Genomic DNA, 27,504 nt, shown 5'->3' with positions numbered 1-27,504 from the left:
GAGGAAGGGGACATCCGCCTAGCCAGCCAGATCAGCCATATCAACCCTGGCAATCAGTGGGGTGGCAGATGTCACAGCCAGATCACCCTCTCATCCAGTAACAATGAATAACTTTCCATTTCCTGATATCCTGTTCCATCTCCTTTTTCAGAGTACTGTATTTTTCAATATAAATGTCTTTTGCTTCCTTGGTTAGATTGATTCCTCAGTATTTCATTTTTCTTTTTATTGAGTTTATTGGTACAATCTAGGTATACAATACAGTTACATTCATCATTGGGGTTTTGTACCTTTACATAATAGGTCTTGATTCTCATTTTTTCTCCTTGTCCCTGCCCTCCCTTCACCCCCTCCTCCCCTCCTCATTTACAAACACAAAGTTTTTACAAAGTATTTTTTCAGTTTCTCATATTTTTTTCCTCTCCCTTATTACCTTCCCCCTACCCTTCCCACTTTCCCTACACCTTTAGCCCTTTACTTCCCATTTCACATTATTAATTATCTTATTAGGATCCTGTGTACTATATAGTTTTTCACACCAAAGAAACCATTCAGTATTTCATTTTTCTTGATGCTATAGGGAAAAGTATTGGTTTTCTAATTTCTCTTTCAGTGAGTTTGTTATTTGTGTACAGAAATGCTATTGATTTTTGATTGTTGACCTTTGTATTCTGCTACACTACTGAGTTTGGTTATTAATTCTAGGAGTCTTTTGGTGGGGTTTTGGTGGTCTTCTATATAAAGTATCATGTCATCCAGAAATAGTTATAATTTAACTTCTTCCTTTCCTGTCCTTATTCCTTTTATTTCTTTCTCTTATCTAATTGTTCTAGGTCATGCTTCCAGAATGCTATTGAAGAGGAGTGATGATAGTGGGCAACCTTGTCTTGTTCCTGATTTTAGAATGAAAGCTTTCAGTTTTTGATCTTAAGTATGAAGTTGGCTGTTGGTGTGTCATAGATGACTTATCAAATTGACATAAAGATCTTCCAATTTTCTATAAGGTTTTTATCATTAATGAGTGTTGGACTTTGTCAGATGCTTTTTCTGCATCTATTGAGATGATCATATGGTTTTTGTCATTTATTGATTTGTATTACATTTATTGATTTGAATATGTTGAACCATCTCTGCATCTATGAGATGAATCCTACTTGGTCATGGTATGTAATCTTTTTGATGATTTGCTGCATAGTGTTTGCCAGCATTTTATTGAAGATTTTTGCATCTATATTCATTAAGGAGATTGTTCTATACTTTTCTGTTTTGGTTGGATCTGTCTCTAATTTCAGTATCATAGTAATGCTTGCTTCCTGGAATGACTTTGAGAGTATTGCTTCCCTATTAATTTCATTAAAGAGTGAGGAGTAGTGACATTAGATCTTCTCTAAATTTCCTGTAGAATTCAGCACTCAATCCATCAGGACCTGGGCTTTTCTTTGATGGTGGTTTTTAAATTACTTACAATATCATTGATTATGAGTTAGAATTTTTATATCTTCTTGATTCAACTTTGGTAATTCATATGCATCTAGGAATCTGTCCATTTTTATTAGTTTTCCAATAGAATATAGGTTCTCAAAGTAGGTATTGAAAAACTTCTGGATTTCTGCAGGATTCATTGTAATTTTGCACTTTTTATTCATAATTGCATAAATTTGATTTTTTTTCTTTCCTTTTTTGGGCAAGGTTGGCAAAGGGTTTTTCTATGTTATTTAATCTTTCAAAGAACCAACTCTGATTCATTGATTCTTTGTATTATTCTTAGTCTTGATTGCATTAGTTTTTGCTCTGATCTTTATGATTTTCTGCCTATATAAGCTTTGGATTTGACTTGCTCTTCTTTTTCTAGAAGCTTGAAGTTCAACATTATTTATTTGAGCTTAACTCTGTTTTTCTGATGTGAGAATTCACTGCTATAAATTTCTCTCATAAGACTGCTTTTCATTGTGTTTCATAGGTTTTAGCATGTCATATTGTCATTATTAAGTGGAGAAAGTGTCTAATTTTTTCTTTAATTTCTATGACCCATTGGTTGTTCAGGAGGGTGTCATTTCTATGTGTTTATGCAGTTTTTGTGGTTTCTTTTGCCATTGATTTTGAATTTCTCATTGCACTATAATTTGATAATATGCATGAGATAATTTCAATTCCTTTGCATTTACTTAATCATTTTTTCTAAGCTAGTATGTGGTCTGTTTTTGAGAAAGTCCTGTTTGCAGCTGAGAAGAATGTGTATTCTCTTGTGGGGTGAACACCCTTGTAGATATCTAAGTCCATTTGGTTTGGTTCAGCTCTGATATTTCTTTGTTGATTTTTTTTTTTTATCTAGTTGATCTATTTGTGACAATGGTATCAAGGTTCCCCCATTGCAATTGTATTAGTGCTTATCTGATTTAATATCCATTAATTTTATGTACTTTGTTGGACTATTTGCATATATATTTATGATCATTGTCATGATTGTTATCCCTTAACAAGTATGTGTATATGTTATCTCTTAACAAGTATTTAGTGACCTTCTTTCTCTCTTCTGATTAGTCTTGGCATGAAATCTACTTTGTCTGCAAATAGAGTAGCTACCCCTGCTTTTTTCTAAGTTCCTGTCTCATGGAATATTGTTTTCCGTCCTTTGATTTTCAATGCATGAATTTCTTTTTGGATTAAATGTGTTTCTTTTATGCAGCATATTGTTGGATCTTATTCCTTCATTCATTCTGCTAGTCTGTTTCTTTTGATTGGTGACTTGAGGCCATTCACTTTGGTGGTTATACTTGGTAGATACTGACTTATCTTTGGTTTTGTTTGTTTGTTGGTTGGTACTGGGGATTGAACTGAGGTGCTTGCACTTGTGAGGCAGGTGGTAGAACCACTGAGCCAATTCCCCAGCCCAGTATTGACTTAATCTTTGTCGTTATATTATTTTCCTGTTGTTGGTTCCCTTTCATTTGCTTCTATTGAATTGTTTGCCTTTCTTGGTGGATTCATTCTGTTGGAATTCTTGGAATTGTTCTCTTTTTCTAGAATATTCTTCAGAACTTTTTGGAATAGTGATTTGGTGGTCATGACTTTCTTCAGGTGTTCCTGATCATGGAAGTATCTTACTTCTTCATCAATTTTGAAAGATAACTTATGGGATAAATCAATGTAGGTTGGAGGTTGTTATCTTTTAGGGCTTGAAATAGTCCACTCTAGGCTCTCCTTGACTTCAGAGTATGTGTTGAGAAGTCTGCTATAATTCTCATGGGCTTTCCTTTATAGGGGATTTTGTTTCTTTTCTCTAACAGCTTTTAATATTCTGCTTTAATATTCTTACATTGAATTTCTGGAATCTTGACTATGCCTTGGTGTGTGTGTGTGTGTGTGTGTGTGTGTGTGTGTGTGTGTGTTCTATATGCCTTACTTATCTGTATGTCAAATTCTTTTTCCATGCTTGGAGAGTTTTCTGCCATTACTTCTGTGAACAAGATTTTTTAATGGCTTTTGTGCTATTTTCTGATTTGTCATTGTTTCCAATCAGTCTTACTGTCTTAATTACTTTTCTCATTGCTGAGACAAAATACTCAACCTCCAAAGTTAAAGAAAGAAAGCTTTGTTTATCTTACAGTTTATAAAGGTTTCCATCCATAATTGGCTGGCCCCAAAGAAGGATGACAGGGTAGACTGGCATCACAGAAGAGAAATAGTTAATGGGGGGCAGAAGGTAGCTAAGCAAAAAGAGACAACCACAGCTTTTTCTATCCCTTATATCTTTTCCAGGTTACTTAGCGGTAACACTCATGCCCTTAATCCTAATGCCCTTGTTCCTAGTATTGCACCATGAAGCAATTCCAGGGTTACACACTATAGATCCAACCACCTCTGAAAAAGCCCCACCTATAACCACATGAGGCTTTGAGGGGACATCTAAACAAATCCATGACACTTATGTTATTCTTCTTTAGATCATCTACATGAAGCTTTGAGGGGACATCTAAACAAATCCATAATGCTTACATCATTCTTCTGTAGATCATCTAGCAGCTGATGGATTGGTTTTTCATGGTCCCTTGCTATTTTTAACAAGTCTTTCATTTGATGATCACTAACTGCAAACCTGTCTTCTGTGTGTGATAATTTATCCCCACATTGGTTGATTCTGCTACATATACTTTCAAAAGAATTTTAATCTCCTGGGTATCTGTTTGAGTCTGTTTTTTGGAATTCATTTCTTTCCTATGTTGAAGTTCTTTACTATGTTTCCATCACTTTCCTAAGTTCCTCTATGTATTTTTTTTTTTCTGTACTCTATATTCACTAACTGTGTCCTTCATTATGGACATTATCTCTTTAGTGATCTGGGAAATTGTTTTTAAGTTTTTTGTATTTTGGTTTGTTTGTTTTTTTTCCTAGAGACTCATTCATGTGCTTTGTTACTTCTGGTTGCTTCTGTTTCAGAAGTTTTAACTGGGTGGCTTTTGATTTCTATTACTTCAGTGCCCTCTGGATTTGTGTTGAATTAGCTGGAGGTCAGGGGTTTCATTTTGCCTCTGTATCTTGTCATTTTCTGTTTTTTTTTTTTAATTTGTTTTCTATATTGATGCTTGTAAATTGCTTATGGTAGGCAAGTTTATTGCTAATATTGAGACTCCTTAGGAAATCAGTAATTTCCATTGATGTTTTCTAGCTGTAGCTGACTTTTGGCTTTTGAATCTGTCCCAAGATCCTGCCTCTTCAATTTATTAGGGATGAGAGATTCCTGAATGTATGACCTTTCATCCATATCTTTGGTACTGAACTATGGTTTATGACTCCCAGACAATCTCAGTTTTAGTATACAAGGAAGAACAACTAGTTACAACAACTTTGTCACCTTGGGTAAAGTAGTACAATCATTAACAACAATCCCATCAAACACAATGTAGAAAAAGACAGATTGTCAAAACTGTTAATTTGCCAACTTTAATCATCAGCATAAGATTTGTAGTTAGTACAATAATACAATCTAAAACAAATCAGAAAATTTTACACAGTAGATCTCCTCTCAATAGATGATTTTACCCTCAGGGGGAAAAATATAAAAGGGACAAGAGAAAAAAATAGCAAAATAAAAGAAGAGAAAGACATTAGAAGGAAAGTTGAAGGAGAAAAATGATTATCTTCGGGAAACTGATAAAGAAGACAGGAGGGAAAGTGAGAAGGAAAAAACAAAAACAACAAAAACTAAAAACAGTGTTCACACTCATGAAAAGCAACAGAAAAACAAAAACAAAAGCAAAGAAGGGGGGAAGGAAAATCAGTTTCTCTATTACTTCAAGCCTGTGGTTTCTTTTTAATCTACAGTTTTGTGGTCATGTCCAATTTAGGTTCTGTCTTCACTGTCCCTGTTAGACAAAGGAGGCAAACAGAGCCCAAATTGGTGTTGGATCATCCTAGAAAGCCTGCAATAGGAGTAGAATGGGGCACTGATTTTGGTTCTTTCAACTCTACAGAAGTTCAGGCTGACCATGGCCTTTGGTTGTGGGGTTGGGGCCTCAGTTTTTCAGCCTATGACACTCTGGATGCTTTTTGCTGGCCTGGCCTGACCTCAGCTCCAGATACTGCATATCTCCTGCGGGTATCCCTCACTGAATTAGTGGGAACCCTGAGATGAAGCCAACCCTCAGCTCCTCCAAATGCTGGGTTCAGTTGGTCCCTCCCTAAAACAATGTCTGGCTAAGCATCCATTCCAGGGAACACAGCAGGGTATAGGACTGGAGTCACTCACTAGTTGTAGCTCATAGCATCCACTGCTTCATTCCACTGGTGTATTTCTCCTTGGAGGTCCCTGGAGTCACCTACCCTCACTGTGACTTTGTATACAGATTCGTTCCTTCTCTCTCATACTTTGACCTAGGAGTCAGGGAGAAAATGCAGTTTGTCACCTCCTTCTTCTGCTTTGATGTCTCTCTCTCTTCACTTTTTTTATGGGCTCCAATTATCCCTTCAGTCCTTTCCTAGGTCCTGGGGATCCACCTCCCTCCTTCTTTTCTTCCCCAAGTTGTTATTTTCCAGTGTCTGGATTCTGAATCTCACAGAGGCTGCTTTGCTACTGTTTAGTGTTCTACCATTTTCTTTTTTTGGTTTTTTGAGACAGGGTCTTATGTAGTTCAGGCTGATGCTGAATTTTCTATGTTGCTTAGGCTGGCTTTGAACTTGCCCTGATCCTCCTGCCTCATACTCCTGAGTGTTGAGGTTACAGGCATTCACCACCATGCTTAGAATATGCTTTTGATTATGGTTGTTTTGAATCTGTAGATCAAGATAGGGATAAATCAATATCTTGACCATATTGAGTTGTCCCATCTATGGGCATGGAATATATCTCTCCAGTTAATTTAATTCTTTTGATTTATTTCACTGGAGTTTTATAGTTTTTTTCATATAGATCATATTGTGACAGATAACTCATAAATAAAAATATATATTTACAGGTTTTTTTTTTATTTTGGGAGTGATAATATATTTTTAAATTATTTCATTGCTGGGATTCAAACTCAGGACCTTGCACTTGCCAGGCAGGTGCAGTGCCACTGTGCTACATCCTTGGCCCTATTTTTAATTCCTAATGCTACTCATTCATTGCTGATACATGAGAACATGATTGACTGGTAAATTCACCTGCATCTTTACTCTGACCACACATTAGTTAGGAATTTTTTAGTTGACTCATTTGAGTTTTCTACATGGACAGGAGTGTCATTGATAAACAATGATGGTTTTATTCCTTCCTTTCTGATTTTTATACTTTTTATTTCCTTTTCTTGTTTTATTGCATTACCTAGAACTTGTAGTACGATGTTGAAAAGGAATGGTGACAGGGACATCCTTGCTTTGTTTTTTATTTTAGTGAAAAAATCTTGTTTCATTCCATTAAATATGACATTAGCTGCAGGGTTTCTTTGTAGATGTTTTATAACCAAATTGATGTTTCCTTTTATAGCTAGATTGCTGAGAGTTTTATTATGAATGGATGTTATATTTTATCATTTTTTTTCTGCATCTATCAATATGATATTTAGTTTTATTTACCCAGTTGATGTGATTGAATGTATTAATCAATTCTTGAATATCAAACCAGACTTGTATACCTGGAGTAAATCAGTTGGCTATGGTATAGTATTCATTGTTAGATTTTATTTGCTATATTTTATTGAGGTTATTTTAGCATCTCTGTAAAGAAGGGATATTAGTAGTTTTTTGAAATTGGTTTTACATTAGAGTAATGCTAGCTTCATAGAATGAGTTAGAAAGCACTCCTCTGCTTCTCTCTTCTGCAAGAGATTATAAAGAATTAGTATAATTTCTTCCTTAAATGTTTAATAGAATTCTCTAGAGAATTCATCTGGGTGAGGGCTTTTTTTTTTTAAAAAAAAGTTTGTTAGGGAGAGTGTACGGTCACCCTTACTCTAGGACTGGAGTAGCTCACTTTTTCCTTTCTGGGATATCATCCAGGGATGTGTGCTATGTTCAGAGTGGTAGAACATCTTATGTCTCCAAATTCTGTGCAGTCTCAGGAGTTTCTGTACAACTCACAACTTCCAAGCAGCTATTTTCCTGGGGTCTTGTGAAGTTTCTTGGTGGCCTGGCTATGTGCAGCTTTGCTAAATATTTAAGAAATCTTAAACAAATTTCTGGTGTTCTGTTCTGCAAAACTTAGTTCTCTCTAGTATGCCGGTTGCTTCAGCACTCCTTGCCTCCAGTCTGTGCTTCCCTAGCTCATTAAGACTGCTGTAAGCCCAGACATGGTGGTTCATGCCTGTAATCCTAGCGCTCAGGAGGCTGAGGCAAGAGGAATGCTATGAGTTTGAGACCAGCCTGGGCTACACAGTGAGTTCCAGGTCAGTCTCAACTACATAGTGAGACCCTGTCTCAAAAACAAACAAACAAAAAAAGAGTGCTGTGCTCTGCCTGTGCACCATCTAGAAAGTGACCTCAAACTGAAAGCTTAGGCAGTTATGTGGTTTGTCCTAGGTAGTTTTCCTGTCTCTGAGATCATAGTGCTACATTGCCTAATGTCTAATGTTTAAAATCAGTTGCCAGATATTCAGGCACTTTTTTTTTTTAAGCTAAGACTCTGATGAGGCCTGGAACAGAAAAGCTGCTGTAAATTCATATATTCCAGAGGGTACCTAGTGCCCTGGAAACACAGTAGTTCTTGCCATTCAGAGTGGGGGACCTCGCTGAACATGTGTGGACACTCATTTGATACTCTCAAAGGTTCATGCCTAGTAGTGAGACTACTTGGATGGTTAGTTTTTAAAATTATTTTCCATTTTCTTGTGCAGAGCAAATAAAACAGTAATTGTTCTAGGGTTTTTTTTTTTAATCGAGTTGGCTTAAATAATTGGTTTACATAACACATTATAAGTTCATGCAAACTGATGATTGAATGCTGCATTAGCAATTGAGGACTCTTCTGCACACCTTCCATGTGCCTGATCAGAGAAGGTTTTGTAAAGAGAACCTCTTCCTCTCATCCTTCCCCCCATGACCACTGGTCATTCTGGGTTTTCCCCCTCCCCTCCCCTCCCCTTCCTTCTCTTTTCCTCTTTCCTTCCCTCCCCCTTTCTCCTTTCCCTTTTTCCTCTTCTTCTCTCTCATTTTCATTCTTTCCTTTCTTAGAATACCAAGGATTGAACCCAGGACCTTTGCACTAAACCCAGTCTGGGCTCAAACTTACAGTCCTCCTGCCTCAGCCTCCTAGTCTGCTGTGTTTACAGGTATACTCCACCATACCTGACCTAACTGGCCTTATTTTAGTGCATACTTATAGTTCTTGAAGAATTTCTCCAATACTGAAAGACCAATGCCATTTGGTATCTTCTCAGAGCTCCATAAGTATAATAAGTTCTTCACTGTAGTTTATTCATTTAAAAATACAAAAATGCTCTGCTACTATTCCAAGTATATGTTTCTTTTAAATGTGCTCACAAATAATCTTTTGGAAGCCTTTTTTTCAAGATTACTTGTCCTCTTGTATGTGTGATCAGTAGTGTAGAATCTAAGTTTTTAAATAGCTACGTTATTTTTATGGTGCCGAACTCTGTTCTCACCATAAAGAGTGCATAAAGACTCCTTGTGTACTGGATTTAAAGAACTGCAGAAGGAGCTGCTTTTACGCACACTATTCTGTTTTCTCAAATGTTTCCCATTCTCCTGTCAGTTCTGTGTGTCCTGGGTCATTCACACACTCTCCTGGATGACTGTTTTAAGCTGTCATGTGTCAAAGAAAAGTTGATGCAAAATGAGAAACTGAACTTTCTTTTATTTAAAATTGGGTGGGTTTTCCATGTAGTGCAAGCTGCATTTTGTATTTTGGCAACAAGAACACAAAGGGCCATGAGTGCTGATACTAAGTAAAATAATAACTCAAGAATATTGTGCCAGAAATACTGGGGAATAAATGAGAGAGAGAGGGAGAGGGAGAGGGAGAGGGAGAGGGAGAGGGAGAGGGAGAGAAATTTTGTGTCATTGGAGAAGCTGTAGTCCACAGACAGGGTTGCATGTGGAAGGATTTTCTTTTTAAATAATAATTGCAAGATAATATTAGTACTTCAGAACAAAATAAAACACAGCAGTTTGATGAGCAGTTCTGCAGAAGTTTGTGGTAGAGTAATAATGAAAATGTGGATTCCGACTTCGCAAAAGCTGACTAGCAGAAACGACCACTTATATTTCTTTTTAAAAATCTCATAAATTTTATGTAAAACTATAATTGTTCAAATAGTATGTCCTTGAATTCTAGAAACTGTTTATACAGTTCAAATAATTTGCCCCACAATTCAGAGCTAGGTAACTTCTTTTTAAAAATGGAACACTCCTTTTTTCCTGGCATCAAGTCCGTGGGGATTATATTAGCAGTCAGTCCTGGGGGCCTCTCACCTCTTATACCAGTGACTGCTTACTGGGCAGTGTGTCACATCTCAGCTTTCAGCATTTCTAAATAGAGCTTCTTAAAGACTGGAATCCATATGATTTTCCCTATACTCTCAACACCTAGCACAACTGTTGCTATGTCTTGTATATAATAGTTGCTTAGAAAATATTTTTAGAATGGCTTTAATGCTGAAGACATTATTTTTCAGCACAGTGTGTAACTTTAAAAAATATTTCCTCTCACAAATATATAACATTTTCCTTTTAAAAAATAGCGTTTGCTCAGTACTACTCTGAGTAAAAAATTGGGAAGAATGTAAGCAAAATCTATGCTTATAGTTGACAACAGTGCTTGTGGAAATTTCTCTTACATAAGTAGCTACTAGAAGAATTAAATTTTAACTCAATATGTTGTCTTAACCTTTTTCCTTGCTAAATATTTTGGCAAAGTAGCTGATCTACTGTGTGCTTTTAACAGCCTCATAGTGCTTCAGTGTATGGCAGTTCTATTTTTTATTTTTTTAGGTTTTTTGAGACAGAGTCTTGCTATTAATTCAGGCTGGCCTTGAACTCACTATATAACACAGGCTGGCTTCAAATTTGTGGCAGTCCTCCTGCCTCAGCCTCCTGAGTGCTGGGATTACAGGTGTGCGCCACCACACTCAGCACTATTCTGTCATTCATTTGTATGAATTTTCCAGGTGAATTTTTACTTTACATGTGTGTGCGTGCGCACACACACACACACACACACACACACATGGTATTTCCTTAAAATTCTCAAATATGAAGATACTGTACAAATTTTAGACTGTCGTGAAGAATTAATTAGATGATTATTATAAAGCTTTTTGAGAAGGCTGACAATAAAATTTCTAGGGCTTTGGTAGCATGGGGTATTGTTTTTACTGCTTCTATCTTCCCACTAGAAAAAGTGACCATTTCAGTTAGAAAAACATCAGAGATCCCAAGTCATAATGTCTCAAACAATAAGGATATCTATGGCTCTTTTTTGAACAATAAGAAAGTATCACAGCAAGAAGCCTAGAGGAGAAGCTAGTGTAGAACTGGTTAATCCTGAAGCTCAGATGTTGTGAAGAACAATTTCTCATTGTGTGCCAGCTGCCACCCAGTGAGTTGGCTTTTCCTCACCTGGGTTCTTTTTGGGAAAAGTATGAGTATGTGCATTCCTCTTGGCTCTTTCTTGATTCCTGGGGACCTACTTCTTTTTTTTCTTCACTAAATTGTTGTTTTCCTGGTGTTTCAATTTCAGGTCCTGGAGAGGCAGTATTTTGCTGTTGTCATTTTTTTGTTGTTTAATTTTGAAGGTGTTAAAGTTGTTACCTACAAGAACATCATTACCAACAGACATCTGGGATCTGTCATTTTTATCAAATTTTCTGTATTTGCAAAATTTTTTAGAAAGTGAAATTTATTTTAAAGTCTTAAAATTACCACTTTCTATTTAAAATGTAAACTTATGTCAAAGTTTACTAAGTGAGAGTCAGATTTTTCTCTGAATTTTTTCTCTAACTGGTAGTTCAGGTTGCTTTTAGAAGTCTTACTGCATTATTCTTTTTATTCTAAGCTTAAATGATTCAATTTTTTTCTCATTGAGTTTATTGGTATATTTTGGGTATACAGTACAGTTACATTCATCATTGGGATCTTGTACCTTTACATGACAGGTCTTGGTTCTCATTTTTTCCCCTTGTCCCTGCCATCCCTTCACCCCCTCCTCCCTTCCCTATTTACAAATACTTTATTTCCATTTTTTCATTTTTCTCATTTTTTCCTTTTCCCTTATTACCTTTTCCCTACTCTTCCCATTTATCCTTACACCTTTATCCCTTTTTTTCCTGTTTCACATTGTCAGTTATATCATTAGGATCTTATGTACCATTATAGTTTTTCACACCAGCGAATCTATTCGGTATTTATACATGTGTGACTTATTAAATGATTCATTTTTAGGGCATCTTGTACTAAGTTAGAATATTATAATTGCTGAAATTTTGAAAAATGTTATAATCAGGAACCTCCTTTCTGAAATATACAGTTTATAATTAAACTTGAGATGTTGTATTTCTCACTCACTTTTTGCTTCAAAACTGTAAACCTCTCCATCAACCAGAGATTCATTTGGCTGTTTCAGAATATCAGATGATATATCCTTGAACCATATACATGTTAATCTCAGTTGTCTATATGACTTTTTGTGCTGCTCATTCCATATTAAAGATATGTGAAACACACTGTATGTGATCCATTCTATTTCTTTCTTGATCTTTTATGCCGATGGCAAGTTACTAAATCAAGTTTATGACCCTGTGATTGATCCAACCCTCAGTTTGAAAGCAAGTGGTTTGAACCATTCTGTACCATCTCATGGATGTGGGGCAGCTTCTCCAAAGAACACAGCTGTATAGAAGTGGGGTATATCCATGAAACACAGTCAGACTTTTGTTTGGAAGGAGGAGAAAGGCATGGGGGATAAGAGGTAGGAGAGACAATCAAGTTGTCTTCAATAGGGCCGTAGCTTATTTGTTTAGCGATCTTTAACTTCTGGTGTGCTTTGAATTATGTAGAGCTGTTTTTCCTTATTTTAATAGCTCCAAAATTTATTCTTTCTTTTTCCAACTTATTTATAGCTTTGCCTTTCCCTCAGCTGTATTTTCTTATTGCTATTATTGTGCTTATTGCTATTGTATTGTTTCTACTCAGAAAGACTGTATAGCTTTGTAAAAGCTATAATTAAGAAGTAACCAGGTTTTCAGTGAGGTCTGAGGCTTTACTTTGTGGTCTTTTTCCTGATTATGTTTATTTGTTAAATATTACAATTCAAACTTTTTAGCTGTGGCCTGGATGATCACTAGCTAAGTTATCTCCAAAATACAGAAGTACTTCTGTACTTTCAGTCTTCCAGAGCAAGTACTTCTGTTATTAAATGATAATGGTGTAATCAATACCTGAGGACTCTGCTATATTGCCTTCCTTGTATCCTGGGGACATTTGGAGAAGTTTGCTGACCTACAGTTTGTAACTGAGAACAAGAAGTAGAAAATCATTAATTTTAGTTTGATTAGCAAACAAAATACTTACTTTGAAATAGTGCATTTCATAACTGTAAGATGCACAATTTTCTCATCTTTTAACATCTCTGAAGTCAAGATACACCTTACAATTAATGGTGTCCTGTAGTTGCTATTGACCTTGTGGTAAATCTAAGTGAAATTCTGTGTGAGCTTTCTTGTTAATCCTGAAGATATGACTGAACTCCAAACCCTATACTGTTTTTTTTGTTGTTGTTGTTTTATCCTCATTGAGTTTATTGGTACATTTTAGGTATACAGTACAGTTACATTCACTATTGGGATCTTGTACCTTTACATGACAGGTCTTGCTTCTTGTTTTTTACCCCTGTCCCTGCCCTCCCTTCACCCCCTCCTCCCCTCCCCATTTACAAACACTTTATTTCCATTTTTTCATTTTCTCATATTTTTTTCTTTTCCCTTATTATCTTTCCCCTACCCTTCCTACTTTCCCTACACCTTTGTCCCTTTTCTTCCTATTTCACATTGTCAGTTATATCATTAGGATCTTATGTACTATTATAGTTTATTCACACCAGAGAAACTATTCAGTATTTATACATGTGTGACTCATTTATTTCACTTAGGAGTATATCCTCAATATGTATGCATTTTCTTATGAATGAATCTAATTTCTCATTCTTTATGGCTGAGTAATATTCCATTTTATAGAAAAACCACATCTTTATCCAGTTTCCAACTGATGGGCAAATGGGCTGTTTCCAAGTTTTAGCTATTACAAACTGTGCCGCTGTAAACATAGGTGCGCATATATCTCTGTGATATGATTCTTTTAATTCTTTTGGAAAGATACCCAGCAGAGGGATGGCTGGGTCAAATGGAACCTCTAGTCCCAGCTCTTTGAGGTATCTCCATATTGATTTCCATAGTGGTTGCACCAAACTCTATACTGTTTTAATTGACAATCCTTGAACAATAAGCCATTTAAGGAAGGAATGGGAATTTTAAAGTGGCCCAAAATCTCTTCCTTTGATATCTTCTGTTAAGATATGGCTGCTCGTATCAATCAAAATTTTCAAGAATAACTATCAAAAGCTTGAAAAGAAATTCAAGAGAACAGCTCTGTGAAGAAATGCTATATTGCAAGCTGTGTGTGGTAGTACATACCTGTTATCCCAGTACTCAAGAAGTTGAATCAGGACCACTGTGATTTCAAGGCCAGCCTGATCTACGTAGTGATAACCTGTCTCAAACAACACAAAACAAAGTAGTGCTATATTGCCAAGTGTCTTGCTAGTATACAAGACAATACTGCTTGGAAAACCTAGATCCCCTACAGTGTAACAGCGTAACAGTGATTGAGAGGAGTGAAATGCTGCTTGTGAGGAGATGTTAGAAATACCTCAGCCAGCTTAGATTACTTATAACTATTACGCATAATGTATGATTTAAAATTTTTCTGAGTAAGTCTGGAAAAGTTCCTTCAGTATTTAAAAATTCATAAAACTTCTAAGCAATAAAGCATTTTGAGGTGCTTTGACAGCATATTTTCTTTATAGTGGTATATAAAGTAGTTGTGCTTTATATAAGCAACATTATCTCCAGTTTGATAAAATATGATAGTTTGATTTACTATGCAACTTACTATTATTGTATTGCTTCCTATTATAACAGTGTTTTCTTAAGAGCATCTGATGTAGTGATGATAACACCGCAAGGCAGTGCATGAATAATAAGAGACCAATATGCCTTAAAGCATGGTGCAATAGCCATAATACCACATGGAGTCTTGTTAGAATGCACCTTCTCAGGCTCTTCCCCAGACATATTGAATTATAACATTGGGCGTGTTTTAACAATGCCTACAGATTTTAATGCAAGCTAAATTTTAAGAATTACTATGCCAGGCAGAATTTCAAACAAGGGAAAAATACTGGTGGTATTATTTTCAAATCAAATGTGGGAGTATCTTAGAGTTTAAGAAAACACAGATGCCTTAAGTTCAGTTCAGTTACTTCTGCTACAGTGTGTTTTAAGAGAAATTAAGAAATTTACCATGGTGTGTGTTAGCCAGCTACTGGTAGTGTAGCAAGAATAATGGAATAGTCCAAAACTGCATCTCCTTCACTTTGGGTTGATATTTGATCTTTGTCTTTTCAGCATGATGTATCCCAGACTTTACTCAAGGCAACGCTGGACAGTGTTGTAGAAGAATGTGTCAGCTTTGTGGGAGTGGATATTAACATCTGTTCAGAAGTTTTGTTAAGGTGAGACAAGAAATTTGTGGCTGAAGATCACAGAATTTTGAGTAACTGGCTGTCTAGTTTGAACCCTGCCAGAACAAGGGCACATGTGTGTAGAAAATCTATGGGTTTATACATTGCTGTGGACAGTCATTTAGAAAGGAAGACATCATTTAAGGAAAGAATTGTAACAATCCACATTATCATTTTTAATACTGCAAATCTAAAGTGAAGAGCATATGGTAACCATTGAGTACATTAGTGCCACTAATAGAATTTAAATAAAGTTAACATGGAAAAGAGCTGTTTCCCACCACATGTGAGTAGATGTTTTTCACTAGTTCAGTGTCTTGCATCCGTCTGTCAAAGCCAGCTGTAACCAAAACATAAATAGTGAAAGTTCCATGGTATGGTTACCGCCTTCTTACAATGATTTTACAAGTCACCTATCAAAATTTCCATCATACAGTTGCACCTTATATATAGTACTTTGACTTTTTTCCTGGTAGTTACAGAAAAGCTGCTTTTTCTGTGTTCATAATCTTGCCTTTATTATACAAATCTTTTGATGCAGCATGAAATTCTCTGATCTGAATTCTTTTTCTCTGAAACTGGTATCATGAAAAATAAGGTTTGCTTTTTTTTTGTCATAGCTATAAACATTTCATTATTCCTAATACAGAACAGTACATTAAAGTCTGCTTATGAATCCTTAGATCCATAGTAGACTTAAGATTCTATGGAATAATAATCGTTTAACACCCAGCTCTTGATAATTTTTCCTAGTTTTATTCTAACTTTGACATTCATGTTTATACCTCCCTACAGTTCAACTCTTTACATTAATGAAAACAAGTAGACCAAAAGGGTAGTACAGCACTAATGTAGCTATTGTGCATTTCACTAAGTCCCTTTGTAAGAAAAACAGAAATAGACAACATTTGATTCAGAAATGTAAGGAATGGGAATAGCGTAGAGACAGGGTGACAGACAGTTCTTTCTCTTGCATCAGTGTTAAGCCAGGATCTTTGACAGTAACTAGTTTTGTCAAAACAATTATTCTGTAGTGTTTTCCTCATGGGCAGTTCCTTTCTCTTTGTCCTTTTGATTTACCTCCCTTTTGGATTAATTTATCTTAGACGTAATGATAATATGTGATCATGGTTGATTTTCCTGGTCCACGTGTTTTATGTCATTGTCCTTGTGGATGAGATCTTTCTTTTTCATTGGCTTATTTTATTTTATTTTTATTATTTTAGGCATATTGCAGGACTCAACGCCAACAGAGCCAAAAATATTATTGAATGGAGAGAGAAAAATGGTCCATTCATCAACCGAGAACAGCTGAAGAAAGTGAAAGGGCTAGGTCCAAAATCCTTCCAGCAGTGTGCTGGCTTTATCAGAATCAACCAAGATTATATTCGAACATTTTGCAGGTGATTACAAAAGTGCGCCTCTGGTAGTATTGCCGTCCTCCTCCCTTGTAACTGTTAGCCAGTCCACTACCTGGCATAAATTGTAGGTGTCCAGTGTTCTTGCCTTCATTCAGTATGTGTTGACTGTCTGTTCTTTGCTAGGCACTGGGAATGCAGTAGTCAACAAGTCAGCAAATTTCCTGTTCTTGTGGAGAGTTACATTTTTATTATTTGAGATAGACAATAAACTAGTAAAATAAATAGTTTCAGATGATAAATAGTGCTGTATAGAATAAGACAGGGAGATATAAGACTGTCTTGGGGAGCAGTGCAACTGCTTTAGGTGAGTTACTTATTAAAGAGTTATTTGAGCAAAGTTTTGTATGAAATGAAGGGGCCAGCCACACAAGTATCGAAGGGAAAACTGCACTAACTGTGCACAGTAGGACCAACTCCAGTGTATTCAAGAGACACTGGGAAAGAGTGATATGAGATGAGGTGATAAATGTGATTTTTGCAACAACCACTTCATCCTGCTGTGGCTCTTCCATTAGTGTTAATTTTCAGACATGTAGATAAAGGGCTAAATTCTTAACATTTGGATCCCCAGCACAAAAGCAAAATGTTGGATAAATTTACTAGCATTTTATAATCATGAAAGAAGAACTTATATGTATCTGCTATTTTGGGACTACCTGATTCATTGATTTTTTTTTTCACAAAATTATAATAAAGGTCATATGAAAAATAATCTTGTTCTTAGACTAAAGTAAAGGAAAACTAGTCCCACAAGATAGTACAATGAATGCATTGTAATGCCTAATAACAGATATAGAAATTAAGCAGTTTGGCTTATATATACAAATGAACCAGAATCATGTCTGAAATCCATCAAAACATACTTGGAATTTAATGTTGAATTCAGGTTACATTTCAATTGAAAATTATCCAGTAAATATGTTTGACAATTATCAAGAATGTGATATATGTGAAGGATGTGATAGGCCCACCGCACTCCTTATACCCAAGTAAAATTCAGATGCATTATAAGACATAAAGTAAAAAATAAAGCTGTAAAAATACAAGAAGAAAACATGAGAAAATCTTATAGAACAATGGTGAAAATTATTTCCAAGTAAATCATGAAAACCATAAGCTAAAAATGGAAAACAAAATGAGGATGAAGCAATCTTGTATTTGTCAGTTTGTTTTTTTGAATACTTCGTTAGAAAATTCAAACATTATTTTTATTTATTTATTTTTAAATTATTATTATTATTATTTTTTTTTTTTTTGATACTGGGGATCAGACTTGGGTCCTTGAGCTTGTGAGGCCAGCGGTGGAACCACTGAGCTAAATCCCTGGCCCTCAAACAGTATTTTTATAAATAGTATTTGTAAAAAAATAAGAAATAAAAAGTGCCTAAGTCTCCTACTTCAAAACAGTTTTTTATATATTATTTCCAGAAAGTAAATATACACTTATGTCACCCTCATATGTATATATGAATATATGTATGTATGTATGTATGTATGTATGTATGTATTTTATTTATTTATTTTGGTACTGGGGATCTAACTCAGGACCTTGCATGTACAAGGCAGGCACAGTGCCGCTGAGCTATCCTTGTCCCTGTATATTTATTATTTTTAAAATGCACGCAAGCAGGCTTATGCTTTATAACTATTTGAAACTTTGACTCTTATCTTGACTTCAAATTATTACATGGAAAATTTTACTTTTTATCTATTATTCTTTATGATGTCTGTATAATACTTAATTATATGAGCCAGCCATAATTTAATGTAATCAGTGCCTATTGATGAAATTCTGGTTGTTTTAAAGCCTAATTTTTTTCAGCTAATAATCAGATGCTTAAAGATTCACAACTGTTACATTTTGATAATTCATACTTTTATGAACTATTCTTCAACAGTTCTCTCATTTAATGATTTTCCTTTGAAATGTATTTAGTTTGATTGCATTGTTGCTGTATGTGTTTGCCTTTTTAGAATATGCTTGCATATTTTTAATTTTCATACTTTCTATGGCATTTAACTATTATATGGCTGTTATAAACATATAGCTGGATGCTATGATTTTGCTTATGCTAATATTAATATATTTATATTTAGTGCATGTATTGATATACTTGGACTTAGTTTTCTTAAATATTTTCTCTCCATCATGCTTTCTGAATTTTCTTTTTGGTGTTTGTTAGATTTATCACTTACCAGGTTTTTTCCTTGTTTTCCCATCACACCTTTAAATGTCTTTGGTAATTTCAAAGTTGGACATCTACTCCTTTAATGATAATCTCTGATTTTGTTTTGGACTGACCTGTGGAGTTAATAAATGTCTATATCCTTGCAGACAAGACTTGAAACTTCAGACTCTTCTCAGCCATCCTCTTTTCATGTCTGTGTCATAAGATGACCTGGGGATTTTTAGATTTTTATGTAGGGGTGTGTGTGTGTGTGACTATGTGTGTGTGAGAAAATATTAAAAAGCAGTTGTTCACTTTTCTTATTTATTGTTTATTAGTACATGTTTGTGATACGTAATGGGGAGTTGGTATATGTATATATTGCATCTTGATCCTTTTTTACTTCCCCTTTCAAACAGTTTTTTAACATAGTAACTTTGTATGGCTTTCTGTGCTTGTCTAATGTTCTCTTGATTTCATTGTTGTTTTTTTTTCTTCCTGGAATTTATTCTTAAATTCTTTCTAGAGAGCAATTAAAGTATAGATTTAAATTTGCCCTCCTAAATTAACGCTACTTTGGATACATATATGAGGTCTAGATTCAAAGTCATTTTCTCTCAGAACTTTTGAAGTATTGTTCTGATGTTTGATGTTTGCCAATAAGAAATCTAATACCAGTGTGATTCGAGTTCCTTTTGTAGTAATCTTTGAATCTTTTGAAAACCTTTTGGGATTTAAAATAGTTATTTCTACTCTAAAGTGCTCCATGATACGTTAACTATGAATGTTTTCCCATTCATTCCATTCTGCGCTTAATAGATTGTTTTGAGACCTTGGGTTTTTCATCAGCTCTCAGAAATAATCTTTTCCTTCTCCTTCCTTTCTCTGTACTCCCCCTTCCCCCATACCCTTCTCTTTCTCCCACTCTACTTCCCTCTCCTTTTCCTCTTTGCCTATCCTCCTCCTCTTCAGCCTCCTCCTCCTCTTCCTCTCCTCCATTTTTCTCTGTTCTCTCCTAGAGTGACACACAGATTGAATTAATAAAGAGTTTTCTGGCTTTAAGTAACAGTCTGGTTAATAGTGGATTGAACAAATAAATGGTAGTCTCTATGGAATGAATAGTTGTTGTTTGTATTGCTTTTCTGCCCAACTTCTCTTTGTAAAAAAAATTTTTTTTTTTTTTGTCCTGGTTTTAAATGATTGCAGTAGTCAGCAAACTGAATCTTCAAGCCAAATTGAAGGAGTCTCTGTGACATCTTCAGCAGGTGTTGAGGTCAGAAATGAGAAGGGCAAAAAGAAGAGCAAAACCACAATGGATGCTATACTGAAGCCAAATCCTTTGGACCAGACTTGTATTCACCCAGAATCATATGACATAGCAATGAGGTAAGTCTGAGACCCATGCATGAATTCTCCATGCCCACAGTGAGTTACAGCAAACAGCCTTTGTTTTGGCATAATGGGGTCTCAAAATATGACTGTGTTTAACATGACAACATTTTTTAGAAGTTCCGCATTGCTGAGTTATGTGGCACATTATTTTATTTCAGTGAGGAATGAAACCATTATTCCTGGAGCAGTGTCAAGCTAGTAAACCCAGGTTCTAATGGTGCAGTGTGTGTAATGGAAATTGCATGGCACTCTCTGTTTGTTTTGGAAATTAACAAGATACAATTGGCTAACACCTGGCACAACCTTATGCTTGTAGAAAGATAAAGCTCATTGGAAAATAAACAGCTAACTCATATTTCCTACATTATAGGGAGTCTAAGAAATAGTGTACTTTTAGTAATCACACATTAACGTAGAATGATACAGGGAGGCTTTTCAGTACAAGGGAAGTTTAATGTGAGCCATTAAAGGAAAAAAATGTTTTAATAGCACACTTAATTAGCTTTAAAAAATTTAATTGGTTCAAAACTAGTGATTTGCTACGTAATCAAAATTTTGTAAGGTTCTTCTTGAATTATATGACAAGTAGATTTTAAAATACTGAATAGATTCACTTTCGTTGAATCTAAAATAAGGTATGTAACTTTTTTTGAAATCATTTATATTTGCTTGTTATTTATTTGCTTTAAAATGTTTAAAATTATAAAGGTATGCCAAATTATGAGAACTTTTTCTAGAGGGAAGAAAGTTAAAAAATAATATTTTAGCAGCATCAAAACAGTGGTCCTCTTTTTTTTTTCAACATTTTATTATGAGAAAAATTATAACAGAAAAATTAAAGGTTACTTTACCTATGGTAAATTCCTCTATTTCCATATACAGATTATCATTTTACTATACCTGACATCCACGTATCTTGCTATCTAATTTGTCAATCAGTTTATCTTATCAGTGCAATTTCAAAGAAAATTACAGATATTATTGTATTTTCCCTAAATTCTTTAGCATGCACACAACTAACTACAGTTGGATAGTTTTTTCAGGAGTTGGTTTTTTTTTTTTTTTCTTTTTTTGGATAGATGATCAGTTATATCGTTGGCTGTTGGTGATCAATTCAGTTAGAGGTATGGGGCTGAAAATTTCAATTCTAATCACAGAGTTGGCTTTTCAGGTGACCAACCACTATCTTGAAGCTGTTTAGGAGCCCCAAACTGTTAGTCATCTCATTAGCATGCGAAAGACAGTCATATCCTGAGATTACAAGGACTTTAAGAGCTTTTCACTGGGAAATACCATGAAGACCAAACATAAATTTCTCAGTATCACATGGAATCATGGCTATTTTCAGTTTTGGGCTTTTACGAGTAAAACTACTAGAACATTTACATGCATTTTTTTTGTTGCTGTTGAGACTGAGTTTCATTTATGTTAGAAAAAGACCTAGGATGGGCTGAGGATTTAGCTCAGTGGCACCATGCTTGCCTTGCAAGTGAAAGGTGCTGAGTTTGAATTCTGATACCGCAAACAAAACAAAACAAAACAAAAAAAACAAGAAAAAGACCTAGGAAAGGAACTGCTGATAGTAGGATGAATGTGATCTTAGAAATTTCATTTGTACCATTTTATATTTTATACTTCCACCACTGTTTAATGTTAGTCATTTTTATTTTAGCCATTGCAAGTGTATGTAGCAGCATCTCTACAGTTTTAATTTGCATTTCTTTGATTACATTGATAACTTTCTCATATACCAGTCATTTGTTTATCTTCTTTTGTATAATATGTGTTCATATTATTTAGACTTTTCCTAATTCACTTGTTTGACTTTTTACTAATGAATGTTGGGTGTTTTTAAAAATATACTCTGAGGGCTAGGAATGTAGCTTAATGGTTCCACTGCCTACCTCAGAAGCACAAGGACTGGAGTTCCATGCCCAGTGACCTCCCCTCACCCCAAAGTACTCTGAATACAAAGTCCTTTGTCAAAAATGTTTCAAAATATTTTCTCCCAGTCTGTGGCTCACTTCTTTTTTAATGGTATCTTTTGATGAACAGAAGTTTTAAATTTTGAAAATATCTAATATATCAATTTTTTTGCCCTGATTGCTTTTGCTCTCCATTTTCAATTAAAGACACCTCTGTCTACCTCAAGTCATGATATATTCTTCAACATTTTTTCTCTAAAAGCTTGATGGTTTGGGCCATTATAGTTAGGACTGTGATACATCTGAAATTCTTTTTTGCATCTCATTTGAAGTAGGAGTTCAGGTTCATTTTCCTGCTCCATCATGAACATTCTGCTTTCTAGCACCATGTTTAAAAACAAAAACAAACTAACTTTCCTTTACCTCCTACTTTAGTATCTCTGTTGCAAATCAAATGTATAAGTGTAAGTCTATTTCTAACTGTATTCTGTTTCATTGATCCATTTCAAGCTTTTTTCTTTTTGGTAGTACTAGGAATTGAACTCATGCGAGGCAAGCACAGTACCACAGAGCTACATTCCAACTCTCATGGGTCTAATATTAAGTCCTTACTGTCTGTACCAAACTCTCTTGATTACTGCAGTCTCTATTAAGTTTTAAAGGTAAACAGTGTAAGTTCCTCCAGTCTTTAGATTGCTTTGTATATTCTAGATGATTAGCACTTATTCTGTAATCAGCATTTGCATTTCTGTTTTTAAAAAAGGGGGAAGAATTGTGATCAGGATTGTATTGAGTCTGTAGGTAAACTTACGGACAATTAATGTCTTAATATTTATTGAGTCCTTTTAGTCTATTAACTTATGGTATCTCCATTTATGTAGGTCTTTTATTTCTCTAAGCAATGCTTTAGTTTTCAGTGTACAGGTCTTACATGTATTTTACTAAATGCATTGTAGTTTTCAGTTCTACTATAAAAGGAATTTTTTGTTTGTGGCTACTTGTTTCTTTCTAGTATATAAAAATATAATTGACTTTTATATAATGATCTGTATCCGGCAGCCTTACTAAATTTACTTACTAGATTCAGTGTTTGTAGATTCCTGAAGTTTTCGTATCTAAGCACTTATGTCACCAGCAAGTAAAGGTTTACTTCCATTTTAATCATCATGCCTTTTATTTATTTTTCTTGCTTATTGCAGTGGCCACAGTCTTTCATATAGTGTTGCCAGGAGGGGTAAGAGCAGGCATTCTTACTTTGTTCTAAACTTTAGGACACGGTTCCCATTTTTTTAAATGTAAAAAATGTGGTCTCTTAAGATAATTATACTTTTTAGTGTTTGTTGTTTGGGAAGACACATATGTGCTCACGGATTCATAGATTGCTTGTAATAATTCTAAGATCTCTATGGGAACCAATTTAACATTTTCTGTGCAAAGCAGTGTCACTTCTAGTGTACATTTTTGTTTCTTTCCATAATGCAGTTGTAATATGGTTTATACATTTGCAATTTGTTTTCTTTTATTAGCACACAATTTTGTTGTTGTTTCTACATATTCTTTTTATTAAAAGGCTAGATAATATTTCATCAAGTGGTTGAACTGTAACTTAGTAATAGTAGTTCTAATAGTGGTTCTTTATGATGAATTGCTAAAAGTAGCATTACTCTGCCAAGAGTTGAAAGTTTCTTTGGCTCTTGCCATACGCCACCATGTAATGCTTTCATTTTAATGCCATCTCATTGCTCAGCCTGAGCAATGTTTAATTCTTTCTGTTGGGTCTTCTCTATCAGTTTTGTGTGGACTATTTTCTATATATTGAACATAAATGCCCCCCTAATAATTTTATCCCTCTCTGTATTTCGTTTGGGAGCAGCCTGGTCTGTCAGAAGCAAGGTAGTTATAGATTATTTCATAGGAGATTTCTTGTGTGTATAGTTCAACTATCAACCTTTAAAACCTGGAGATAAAATTGGAAAGATCCCTAACTGAGCTTGCCGTCCCCATTATCTGGTTTGACTTTCAAGTACATTTAGCCTAGACATCACCCATCAGCTCCCATATAGTGTCATGCAAGTCTCTTCCCAGGGAAGAGAAAAGGCCCCCAAAGATTCATTATTGGTTTGACTTCAGCTCTGTAAAAATAAGTTCTGTTGCAGTAAATTTTATTTTAGTTTTATCAGAAAAGTAAATATTTTGTATGTGAGTTGCTTGTTTCTTTGTGTTGAAAGAGGTCTCGTGTTGTTTAAGATGGTCTTGAACTTCTGGGCTCAAGTGATTCTCCTGCTTCAGCCTCTGGAGTAGTTGGTATTATAGGCATGCACCACCACACCCAGCTGGGTAGTAAATGGCTTTAATGTCACTCTACCATAATGTCACCCACAGAAATACACCAGAATGTGACGTGGTTATTCTTTCTTTTGCATTTATGGTACTCTCCTCATATTCATATTTTAGAAAATTGAGATCATGTATTGGTCACTTAGTGGTTTAAAAAAGTATGTATGTATGTATGTATGTATGTATATATGTATTAATTACTATAGTCATCCCTAGTACTGATAGGGAATTGGTTCCAGGACTACCTATGAATACCAAAATCTGTGGTGCTCAAGTTCCTCATATAAAATGGCTTCATATTTGCATATTACCTCTGTATATCCTTTCATATACTTCAAATCATCTGTAGGTTATTTGTAATATCTAATACAAGATAAGTGCTGTGTAAATAGTTGTTATGTATGGTTAAGCAATCACAAGGAGACAAAAGTCTGTACTTGTTCAGTACAGGTGCAGTATTTTTCCCCAAATATTTTGGATCCATAGTTGGTTGAGTCTGTGCATGTGGTACCTGCATTTACAGAGGGCCAACTATATTTCTATTACTATATATATTTTTTAATCTTATTTATATATGTCTTCTTTATGTATTAAAGCCCTTTCATTATATGGGTTGAATTTTTTCTGATTTATCTTTATATTTGCTTATAATATTACCTTGTTTTCAATACAAATGTTTAATTTTATGAAGTAAAATCTATTCTTTTCTTCCTTTTATACAAGATGTGTCTTTTAAAATCTTAATCTCTAAGAGCAACCTAGTGTCCCCAAGTTTTTCTATTCTCTATGTTTCCAGTATTACTGTATGAGTTTTGTTGGTGATGAATTTATTCATCACTTAGAACACACAAGCACAGTGGTATAGCCTGCAGAACAGAGAAAAGAACAGAGTTGCTTTGTGCCTTCAAGGAGCCAACCAAAGAAGGAGGACCAAACCTGTGCTCCTCAGAATTATAATAGTAAGTGCCCCACAGAAAGCGAAAAGCTTGTTCAGGGAGAGAAAGCTCATGTCCGAACAGAGAGATCTTGTAAGGTTTCATACAGGAGCTTACATCTGCGCTAGAGCTATAAGAATTTTGCTTATAAAAGAGGACAAGAGCTATTTAAAAGAACAGAGAAAGGAAAATATAGCTCAGGTCACTTTGAGGCATAGTAGAGTCCAGTAAAAACAGGCGTGTATCCAGTGCTTCCTCATTGCCACTCATGTTGGAAGTATTGTCCTGTCTAAATTTTATAGTAATCCTCACAAGTCTGGAGCTACTATTATACCAGACAAACAAGTTGGCAGAACTAAGATTTTAACCAAATCTGTCACTTCAGACACTGAGCTCTTCGTGCTGTCATTGTTGTTGCAGTGGTGGGTATTGAGACCATGTTTGATGTGTGCTGTACCACTGAACTACATCCCCAGTCAGTTTTGCAACAGGGTCTTTCTGGCCTTTAACTTGCAACCCTTCTGCCTCAGCCTCCTTAAAAGCTGGGATGACAGGTGTACACCATCACCATCCAACTCAATTCTGAGTAAAAAAGCTGCCGACCAGCAGATTTGAATGTAATCATTATGATCTCCCAGACTCTTAAAGACAGTATATGTTGTTCAGCATGGGAAAGTAACATACCTTGTGACCTGTGCTCCTTAAGGAGGAAAACTGAGTACTGCACCTGGAATATGGTGCTGTCAGTATTATTCTCTGTCACCACCTGGATGAAATTAGACTGTCTTACTCTAAAAAAAAGATTACCTCCTTCAATAAATGAAATTATCCTTAGTGAGGGATCTGTAGGAAATGCATTTTTCTCTAGAATGTGTAGAATTTTATGCTTTTTGGCCAAAGATACAGTGTTTCCTGAATATTGCACTAGAAATAATCCCCTCTATTCTGGTGTTTGTGCTGAGCCATGTGTATTTCCAAGCAGCAGCTTGATAGTGCCACATTTGCTCTCTCGTTTTAGGAGTTGAGGAAGATATGGATGGAAAAGATGGGGGATGGATGGAAAAGATAGGAGATCTCCCTCTACTTACAAACCTTTTCTGCCTCTAGGAGGAACATGCAAGAACCCATATTGTAGAAGACACCAGAGAAATGAATGAGTTTTCCTTTGGTAGTGCTTCAAAGGCCTTTTAGTCTACATCCCTTTTACTTGTCTCAGGGTCTTCTCACTCACCTGGTAACTTCACTTCCTACCTCACTAAAAAATGTAAACTACACTATGGTCCCTTTCCTCAGATGATTGCCTTCTCATCTTTCTTTATTCTGTCCAATAACCTCTCTTCTAAATTCTTACTGCTCAGTTTTCCTCCCTACCCTCTCTTCTCCCAGGCTACTGCTGAGGACTCTCACTCTTGGCTCTTATCTTGATATCTGTGTCATAGTTGTCCCACCTCTAAAAGCAAGGTGAAAAATAGCAGCTAAATGAATAAGATACTTTTAGCTTTAAAAAGTTTTACAACCATTTCCTGTATTTACCACATATTTCCATCATTTTGGGCTGTAATTATTGCTGTGATACCCTCTTCCCTACTCCCTCAAAGGTATAAGCAGTGGCCACTTTTTATCTGACTTTTCTCTAGAATTTGTAGCCCATTGTCCTTCCTTATTGCCACAATTCTCAGAACTGCCTCTAATTCTTACTGCCTTCTTTTCTCTTATATATGGTTTCCATCCTTGCCCCCTTATGAAATTAGTTCAGAGAGTAATTTCATAAGGAGGCAAGGATGGAAACCATATATAAGAGCTAGGAACTACGTCTGGGTTTTGAGCTGAAGAATGACAGGGTCTGGCGTATATATTAAAAGAATCTCATTTTCTGCTATGTTAAAACAGACTAGAAGAAACCATGGAAGAAGCAGGGAGACCAGTTAGATTAATCGCAGCCATTCAAGTGAAAGATGATGATGGCTGATGCTCGTATTATAGCAGAAGTGATGAGAAGCATGCACATTCTCTATGTGTTTTAAAAGTGAAGCCAGTCAGATATACTGATAGGCTGGATAAAGATTATGAAAGACAGTGACTGTGGTTTTAAATGGCAAA

At 35.3% G+C, this 27,504-nt stretch overlaps 1 protein-coding gene across 3 annotated transcripts in view; it reads left to right on the top strand.

Annotated features, from left to right (window-relative positions):
- Positions 1-27,504, top strand: part of Srbd1 (S1 RNA binding domain 1) — a 207,339-nt gene that overhangs the window by 162,889 nt on the left and 16,946 nt on the right. For 2 of the 3 annotated variants that reach the window (XM_010615762.2, XM_033763886.1), the window contains exons 17-19: positions 15,111-15,217; positions 16,453-16,629; positions 20,022-20,201. In XM_010615762.2, the coding sequence (XP_010614064.1) occupies positions 15,111-15,217; positions 16,453-16,629; positions 20,022-20,201 (464 nt within the window). The remainder of the gene's footprint in view (positions 1-15,110; positions 15,218-16,452; positions 16,630-20,021; positions 20,202-27,504) is intronic. The other variant, XM_033763887.1, reaches the window with a different exon arrangement.

This window comes from Fukomys damarensis, unplaced genomic scaffold, assembly GCF_012274545.1.
Source record: "Fukomys damarensis isolate Sample0158 unplaced genomic scaffold, DMR_v1.0_HiC HiC_scaffold_2, whole genome shotgun sequence".
NCBI lineage: Eukaryota > Metazoa > Chordata > Mammalia > Rodentia > Bathyergidae > Fukomys > Fukomys damarensis.
Note: the sequence above shows the minus strand (reverse complement) of the source record. Positions and strands in the feature narration are given on the sequence as shown.